Source organism: Acomys minous, assembly GCF_964271855.1.
Source record: "Acomys minous genome assembly, chromosome: 11".
In the NCBI taxonomy this organism is placed as follows: Eukaryota; Metazoa; Chordata; class Mammalia; order Rodentia; family Muridae; genus Acomys; species Acomys minous.
Window position 1 is genome coordinate 74,318,626 of NC_140492.1, and position 9,676 is coordinate 74,328,301.

General features: G+C 48.9%; 1 protein-coding gene across 1 annotated transcript; it reads left to right on the top strand.

The window, feature by feature from the left end:
* The first annotated feature begins 939 nt into the window (after positions 1 to 939).
* Positions 940 to 7,385, top strand: IGLL5 (immunoglobulin lambda like polypeptide 5). Its single transcript, XM_084801927.1, has 3 exons — positions 940 to 1,304; positions 5,228 to 5,343; positions 6,960 to 7,385. Exons 1-3 carry the CDS (start codon positions 1,105 to 1,107, stop codon positions 7,277 to 7,279), a joined length of 636 nt encoding a protein of 211 aa, XP_084658053.1. The 5' UTR covers positions 940 to 1,104; the 3' UTR covers positions 7,280 to 7,385.
* Positions 7,386 to 9,676: the final 2,291 nt, after the last annotated feature.

The window sequence follows — 9,676 nt, forward strand, 5'->3', positions numbered from 1 at the left end:
GTACCCTGTCCTTGTCTCAATGGATCACAAGCACTCCAAGCTAGAGTGCTTGTCTGTCAGGGTTTGTGGTCGGTGTCTGCGGACCATAGGGATCCGAGGCGAATCTCATCAGTCTGTGGAGTCTGACCTCGCTGTGTCCCTCATGATATCTGGGAGACAGCAAGATGTCTGCTTGTCACAGTATTCCACAACATGGCTGGATACATGAGGGAGAAATGTTGGATGGCCACGTGAACGCCCCCATACTGGAGCCACGTCGCAGGAGGCCTATAGGTCACAGAAGACAGCAGTGAGGATAGACTTTACACGTTCTAATCATGCAGAAAAACAAATAAGACGGTGGATAAATGAGTCTGCGTTATTTCACAATGCCCAGGGTGTATCCAAAGGACATGTCAATACACTCCTACTCAGCGTTTATTCACTTTCTTTGCTTTGTGTTGCTTCTTTGAGATAGGCCCTTGGTATATGTCCCAGGATGGCCTTGAACTCACCATCCCCGTCTTAGCCTCCACAGTGCTGGAACTGCAGATAGGTGGTGGCACCATGAGTGACTAACGTCGATCAGTTCTACTTTTACAGATACGGGTGATATCCATAAAGATTTGGGGTGTCTTAGTTTGTGATATGAGACCTATAGATGCTGGACATAGTGCGTTAAACACCATTATAATTATTGTATCTCGCATTCCTGGCATTTAGCTGTTCATGGGGCAGGTGTTCAGCTGCTCTCTGTGGCCCCTCTAAGCCCTGGAGACATGGTCCATAGACCGAGAGGCCCTTGGGGGCCTGGATATCAGTCAGGCGGAGCCCCCTGGAGCTTCAGGGATGAGTTAAGCAGGCAGCTGCGAGTTGAAACAGTTGCGCTTGCATCCCAACCACAGCTGGGTGGTTTGCAGATGTCCCTCTGGGAGAGGCCTCCGCAGATGATGACCGCAGTCACTGGTGTGTGTGCTGCTGGTGGAAACCAGAGCCAACCTGGGGTTTGGCTACACAAATCTATTTGCACCAGAATAACTTCTGGCCATCGGAGGAGGAGCAAGCCTTTTGCCGAGAAACCTGTGCTGCAAGTGGGGCCAGAGTTGACTTTGAACTTGAGGGCCAATGAAGCTCACAGCAGGACAGACCCAGGGCACCTTCTCCGGGCAGTGTACGGTTCTCCTCCTCCTCCTCCTGCTGCTGTTGGGCCTAGTAGATGGTGTCCAGCATCCACTTTCCCCAAGCTCAGCCCAAAGGAACAGAGCCACGGGCCCTGGAGCCTCAGTGGGAAGCAGCAGGCCGAGTCTGTGGACCCAGCCAGGAAGGTAAGGACTACCTGGTGGGTGGGAAAGTATATGTTTGGGTGCACGGAATGGGCAACTGGGAAGAAAAGTGGCCGTTGAGACCATAAGTGTGAGAAGGAGGATCTGCCTAAGGCGGGTGGGGAGGGGTAGGGGGCCTGGTCAAATCCCAGCTTAAACTCAGTACTTCGCTCATGCTAGGCCAGTGTTCTACCAATGAGCCACGCCCACAGCCATCTCTCGTTTCCGTTATCTTGAGAGAAGGTCTTGCTAGGGTGCCCAGTCCAGACCTTACTTCGTGTAGGGGAGGCAGGGTTTGGATGTCCTGAGTCCTCCCTCTGGAGTAGCTAGAAGTGTGACCGTGGTACCAGGTCATTTCAGTGTGCCGTGGTCTTCATTCATTTAGAATTAACTGTGTGTGTGTGTGTGTGTGTGTTCATCTTAGTCAAGTAGTTGAAGTTCTGGAAATTTCTTCTTAGGCAATTATCAAAATGTCCATTAAATATTTATGGAAGCGCCTTGCGGTGGGAGGAGTAGAAACTGAGGCCGTGGAGATGACTCAGTCGGGAAGACCTTGGCCCTCAAGCATGAGGACCCGCGTTCAGACATGTGAACAGAGAGGTGGGCGCCAATGCTGCTAACTGTAGCCCAGGGAGGTTGGGATGGGAGGAGCCCCAGGCTCAGGGTCAGTGTAAGACCCTGCCTCAGAAAATAAGATGGTCTGCTCTGAGCTGCCCACAGCTGTCTCCAGCAGAGGGAAGCACTGAGTGTTTTCATTCAGCCTGACTCACTGGATGCTAACTAGGTGGGCAGAGGAATCATTAGTTATTTTCTCTTTTTTTTAATTTTTAATTTTTATTTTATTTTATTAGGAACATAACCTTTGAACTTGTCCCCTTTAGCTTAGTATGACACTTTTGCAGTTTATCTTGAGTTGTTTCATGCATCAATATTTTTCTTTTCTAACTGAGCAGAATCCCACTTATTTTTATTTATTTTATTTTTGGTTTTTTTTTTTTTTGAGACAGGGTTTCTCTGTGTAGCCCCAGCTGTCCTGGACTCACTTTGTAGACCAGGTTGGCCTCGAACTCACAGAAATCTTCCTGCCTCTGCATCTGCTGGGATTACAGGTGTGCACCACCACACCCGGCAGAATCTCATTTTTTTACATTTAATTTTTTAATTTAATTTTTTTTTTTAGTTTTTTTTGACACAGGGTTTCTCTGTGTAGCCTTGGATGTCCTAGACTCACTTTGTAGACCAGGCTGGCCTTTAACTCATAGTGATCCATCTGCCTCTGCCTCCTGAGTGCTGGGATTAAAGGCATGAGCCACCAGAATCCCATTTTTTATAATCATAGCTAAAGGAAAAAAAATCAATGAAGCATTAAAAATTCTATTAAACCATAATGAAGAAACAACATTATAAATGATCAAGAAATGGAAGAGAGAAAAGAAAAGTTATAAATTATCATCCACATTGGTTGGGCATATCTAATCTGAAACGTCCCAAACCCCCAAGCTTTACAGGTGGGGAACTGCATATTTAACTTCATAGTCAAAATGTCGGCCCACTGGAAATGTATAAAAATGCTTCTAGACTATTGCATAATGTGTATATCAAATACAAATTCTTGTTTAGAGTTGGGTTTCATCCCTCGCATATCAGGTATGTGTGAAAATCCCCAAATCTGAAATATTTAAGAATTTCAGGTAAGAAAATCGTTTGCTTGTGACAGGGAGGGAGCATCCTAGCAGGTGCTATAGTCTAAGGTGAGAATCATGAAGACTGTCCTGATATAGTTAAAAACACAAGCTACCAAAATAACATAAGACGAAGCACACATCTATAGTCATCGTTGTGTTTAAAGACCGGATGCTGATGCGAACGCTGCCCTTTCCTGCTGGACGCCTCTGGTGTGGTACAGCGTTTAGCTGTCTGCTTTACCTGAGAGTGGGGCAGAGCGTGAGGAACATGGTAAGGACACTGGTGACGGTAGACTGTGGTCTTCACCCAATGTGATCTTGGCTGGGGAGTTTGTCAAGAACATCAGCATCCTTAGGTGCTTCTCCCTGACCTGGCTCTTACTCTTTCCTGGAAGATGAAAACCAGCTTCTGCTATCTGGAAAGGGAAAAGAGGCCTCTGGACTCAGCTTCCAAGGGTCATGCGTTCACTTAAGTCTTGGTTCCAGGGTGGGCACTGACCTCAATTGGATGCAGCAACCCCATAGTCCAGATTTACTGGCATTTGCATTTCCTGGTTAAATTCAAGCTAGACGGTGTGCAGCTTTGGGAAGGGTTCTAAGAACTTCTTTTGTAAAGTAGGTTTCAAATTCCTTTTCTTTTGACATTGCCGTGTAAGTTGTAGCTTTTACACTGAGCTCTCTGGTCAGTTTGTGTGTGTGGTATGGGACAGGGTAATGTCTGTCCCTTTGTCTGAGCCGTTTGTTTCTTTCTTCCTTTTTAAATTATTATTATTATTATTATTATTATTATTATTATTATTATTATTATTATTATTATTATTTGGTCTTTTTTGTTTGTTTTTTTGTTTTTCGAGACAGGGTTTCTCTGTGTTAGCCTTGGCTGTCCTGGACTCTCTTTGTAGACCAGGCTGGCCTTGAACTCACAGCGATCCGCCTGCCTCTGCCTCCCGAGTGCTGGGATTAAAGGCGTGCGCCACCACACCCGGCTTATTATTTGGTCTTTTGAGATAGGGTTTCTCTGTGTAGCCTTGGCTGTTCTGGACTCGCTCTGTAGACCAGGCTGGCCTCGAACTCACAGCGATCCGCCTGCCTCTGCCTCGCCACCACGCCCGGCTCTCTTCCTTTTTTTAAAGTTTTATTTATTATGTATACAATGTTCTGTCTGCATGTACACCTGCGTACCAGAAGACGGCACCAGATCTTATTATAGATGGTTGTGAGCCACTATGTAGTTGCTGGGAATTGAACTCAGAACCTCTGGAAGAGAAAGCAGACAGTGCTCTTAACGTCTGAGCCATCTCTCTAGCCCCGCTGTTTCTTTCTTTCTTTCTTTTTTAAATTTTTTATTAATTCATTCTTGTTACATCTCAATGGTTATCTCACCCCTTGTATCCTCCCATTCTTCCCTCCCTCCTATTTTCCCCCTACACTCCTCCCCTATGACTGTTCCTGAGGGGGACTTCCTCCCCCTGTATATGCTCATAGGGTATCAAGTCTCTTCTTGGTAACCTGCTGTCCTTCCTCTGAGTGCCACCAGGTCTCCCCCTCCAGGGGACATGGTCAAATAGGAGGCACCAGAGTTCGTGTGAAAGGGTTAGGAGTTTGTTTCTTATACTGCAATCTCTGGTTGGTTTATGTGTATGGTATGGGACAGGGTAATGTCTGTCCCTTTGTCTGAGCGGTTTGTTGAATGATAGTTTCCCTCTTAAACTGTCTTGGCACATTGGCCAGAAAGTCAATCACAAATGTTCGTGCCACCCAGAGCGACAGACTGAACGCACCCCTGTAAGGATACAGTCACGTAAGGCGTGGTGTGGTGGCACACCTCTTTATCCCAGCCCTTGGGAGGTAGAGGCAGGCAGGTCTTTGTGAGTTTGAGGCCAGCCTGGCATCCATAGTAGCCTGAAAGATCAGAGAAGGCCTTATGATAGAAATGAAAACTGGATTTCCCCACACTATAGTGTGCATGGGTCCTGGGAGGAAGCGGGTCTGGAGAGTCACACACACACACACACACACACACACACACACACACACACACACACCAGAACTTCCTGCTTCCACCAAACCCCCAGGAATTCTCTGAGAATCTGCTGGGCCCAGTGTTGCCATCAACACCGAAAACTTCAGATATGGAAGTGGTAGATGGACAGATGGACTTGTGGGATACTGGCTGTCCATTTCCTCTTGGCCAAGGCCATAGTTCATTTACTGTAGTATTGTGTCTGATTCACCCAACAGGTTTCTGTTCCAGATCCTTCCACGGGGAATAGGCCCCAGGTGCTGGTCCCATGGGGCTCCACCCGAGCCCCAGTCATGGCACATCTTTGGTAGTGGCACCCACCTCACCGTTCTAGGTAAGTGGCTCTCATGATCTCATGGTCCAGCGATCTCATGACTGTCCATTCTCACTCTGGGGAGTTAGTTCTGCCTTCCCTAGCCTTACAGTCTGACACGTGCCTTTTTCTGTGGATGAGGGAGAGGCAGTAGACTTAAGGTAAATCACAGGAAAGGCCCCAGTAGCTTTGTCTACTCTTCTGAGGCAGATGGCCAGACGAGGCTCAGAGACTGGAAGTTTTCAGGCCTTAAAGACCACTAGACCCCCCAGCATCTGAACTGAGGCCCAGATGCCCATCCAGACTGAGAAGGCCACATAGTAGGTCCAGGAAGGTCGCTTGTGCTGCGAACCCAGCCTTCAAAAACCCACAGAGGCTGAGAGAGGAATCAGGCTCAGTCTAGGCTGCGGCTCTCTGATCTTCTACTGGCCCATAAAGTCATGAGGATTCAGAAAAGGCTCGGAGTGACCAGGCAAGTAGGACCAGGTCCTCCCAGGTGGGGAGAAAAAAAAATACTAGGAAAACTCTTGTACCTGGGGTCCCTTCAGGCCTGGAACCTGGTGTCTAACTTGGGCAGGTGTTTCACTTGTCCATCTTCCCCAAATGTCCTTAGACATAGATAGATAAGGAATGTGAAAGCAGATGGTGCCCAGCGAGATCAGGAGCCACCAGACACTTCTGCGGTGGCCAGGGGGCTGCTATCCACCATAGTTGGTTGGAGCCCTAGGAGGAAGCCAAGGCAGCGCTTGTGGTTACTGTGGCCACAGCATCAGATGCTTGGCTGAGTTCCCAGGGCTTTTCTAGATGAAAAGTGAGAGAACCGAATGAAATCTGGAGTGCAGCCCCCAGGACCCTTTAAGCAGCAGGCACACCTCAAGACCAACAGGACCGATCCTCTAGAATGAATGAGCGCCAGTTCTCAGAGGAGGCTCTGAGTACCGGAGGAGTGACGGGGTTGGCGAGCTGGGCCAGAGGAGGGATGCAGGAGCTCAGGGTTGGCGAGCTGGGCCAGAGGAGGGATGCAGGAGCTCAGGGTCGGTCCTGATTCAGACTCTAGCTACTAGGGAGTCTCAGTGAGGAATCTGAGATGGCAAGTGGGGCGCGGGGCAGGGTATGTGTGGGTGTGTGTGGGTGTGTGTGGGTGTGTGTGGGTGTGTGTGGGTGTGTGGGTGTGTGTGGGTGTGTGTGGGTGTGGGTGGGTGTGTGTGGGTGTAGTAGGGAGTGGGGGTGGGGTGGGGTACTGGGTCCTTTCACCTGGAAGAGAAACACAGTCTAACGAGGTGCCAGGCTGCCTCCTCTTTAGGGGCCTCAAGTGGACAGAGGAGAAGGAAGCACCCGTGGGTGCAACACCCTGATGCTGAAGTGAATGCTGACAGGGCTCCTGTTAAGAGACGGTGGCTCTGCCAGGCGTGGTGGTGCACACCTTTAATCCCAGCACTTGGGAGGCAGAGGCAGGTGGATCACTGTGAGTTCGAGGCCAGCCTGGTCTACAAAGTGAGTCCAGGACAGCCAAAGCCACACAGAGAAACCCTGTCTCAAAAAACAAAACAAAATGAAACAAAACAAAAAAGAGACAGTCGCTCCCTCTGTGGGCTGTCTTTCCTAGGACAACTCTCATGCCCTCTCTATCCGCACAGGTCAGCCCAAGTCTGACCCCTTGGTCACTCTGTTCCTGCCTCCCCTGAAGAGCCTCCAGGCTAGCAAGGCCACGCTGGTGTGTCTGGTGAGAGAATTCTACCCAGGCACTTTGGCGGTGGGCTGGAAGGTAGACGGAGTCCCTGTCACACACGGCGTAGAGACAACGCAGCCCTCCAAACTGACCAACAACAAGTACGTGGCCAGCAGCTACCTGACACTCACGTCTGACCAGTGGACACCCTACAGCAGATACAGCTGCCAGGTCACGCATGAAGGGAACACTGTGGAGAAGAGCGGGTCACCTGCTCAATGCTCTTAGACCACGATCCTCCCGAAGCTCAGAGGCCGGACCGGAAGTGAGGTTTTTTTTCCCACTAACCATCCCACTCCCTTTCCTGTGCCTAATACTCAATAAATATCTCATCTCCCACAAGAATCGTCACCGTCTCGTTAATTTCCATGTCCTATTTCAGTTGTATGCCCAAGGATGCAGAGTCGGGGAGTCTCAGAATCCATCGGGAAACTAACCCAGGGGGCAGTTCCCAATCTGAGCGTGATATGGGAAATAGCTTTGTTGCTAACATTCCTTCCTATGGGAGACACAAGCGACATCTGCCCCTCCGCCTAAGGGTCCAACGATGACCGAAGGCGTCATTCCAACTAACTTCATTCTGCAGAATCAGTGAGTTTCTGTGCTTCCTGAGAGATCACAGGTGAGGGGTCACGTACAGGGGTGTGCATGCACCTCCCCCCTAACAGGCTACAGAAGGGATGAGGATTTTTCAAGAGCCCTCAGTTAAGGCAGAAAGGTATTCAACAGATTGTAGGGGAGATCGAGAAAGTCCGTAAGACTCTCATGCCCGCTCCAGCCCTCCATTTGGGGGTGTAAACATGCCCAACTGGGATGAATTCTTTTTTTTTTTTTCCAAGGGGCTGAGCCTGACTGCCCCAAGATGGTAGTTTCTTGGCTTTGGAGAACAGTCACTCACAGGATTGTAGCCCGTGCGTCCCTGCTTTCTTCTCCCTCCAGCACAGCCCTTTCCTCACTTACTTCCTCCTTTCAGGACAGAGCTGTGGCCTCCCGGGTGGGATACTGCCTGCCCTTCCATCTCTACTCTAGTGTGAGGGTCAAGGCTTAGAGACATTACGAAGTGGCCCAGCGCACATCTGAGTCAAGATCAGAGCTGGGATCGGAGCATAACCCAGGATGGTTCCCTCACACGGAGCCCATCTGGCCGGTTTGTTAATGGCCCTACTGGCTGCAGCTTGGTTTATCTTCCCCGCCTTTTCCTCACCATCCTTGGTTCTGACTTAGGTCCAAGTTCAGATTAGCCGCAGCCTGGAGGTTACTGGGGTGGCGAGCAGTAGTGTAACCTCGGATGGAGAGCTGATGGTAGAGTACAGTAACAGTTCCACCCAAGTCCAGCTTGGCACGTTAATGAGTTTATTGGATTTACCTTTCAGAACATGGGTGACTTGGAGGGAATTTCATTAGCAAAAGCCTCCCATCATGAGTGGCAGTCTAGTGAAAGCCGAGTTCCCGGAGGCATGCTGGCTCTTCTCCCAGCAGTCATGGTGGTCTTATGAAACCATGGGAGTCTTGTAAATCTTGGATATTTTTATTTATTTTTATTTTTTATTTTTTTATAGATTGATTTATTTATTATGTATACAGTACTCTGCCTTCCTGCACACCCGCAGGCCAAAAGAGGGCATTAGATCACATTATAGATGGTTGTGAGCCCCTATGTGGGTGCTGGGAATTGAACTCAGGACCTCCAGAAGAGCAGTCAGTGCTCTTAACCTCTGAGCCATCTCTCCAGCTCCCTTGGACATTTTTAGATCTTCTAGAGACTTATGCATTTGTTCACTCCCTGAGCCTCGTAAATTTTGTTTACTTCCTGCTTCTTTAAAAAATAGGTTTATTGCTGGGCAGTGGTAGCTCACACCTTTAATCCCAGCACTTGGGGAGGCAGAGGCAAGTGGATCTTTGTGAGTTCTAGGACAGCCAGGGCTACACAGAGAAACCTGTCTAGGAAAAAACAAAACAAAACAGAGGTTTATTTATGTTTATTTTATGTATACAAGCGTCTCATCTGTATGTATGAAATGTGCCCAATGTCCCAGGACGCCAGAAGGGGCAGTAGATCCCCACAAACCGGAGTTACAGATGGCTGTATAACGTTATGTGGATGTTGGGACAAGCTGTGGTTCTCTGCAAGAGCAAAGTGTTCTTAAACACAGCCATCTTGCCAGCCTCTTCCTAAGTCTTAAGAAGCCTCCCTCCTTCCATGCAGTATTTCAGTTTAGAGGAAATTGCTACACACTAATTACAGCCAGGGCTCCTGGCACTGGGGGAAGTGACAGGTTGCAGCCCCTCTCCTTTGTATGGGCCTAATTTACATTCTGCGACATCTCAGGGCACACTGCCCCTCTCAGCTTTGTTGGCTGGCTCCTGCATCCAGGGATCTTTTATGCTTTCTCAGATGGTTGAACTTTATGGTCTGTCACCACCTCCTCCTTTGACTCCTTTGACTCCTTTGGCTGGTATTTCCTGCCAGCTGCCTTCCACAACTTGGGTGGTGACACAGTGGCTCCATGTATGTTGTTGGGTTCTGTCTTAATTAGGCTGTGATTAAAAAAAAAAAACTACGATCAAATACAACTTTTGAGGAGATACTTCAGCCCACAGTTTGCAATCCATCATCCAGAGTAG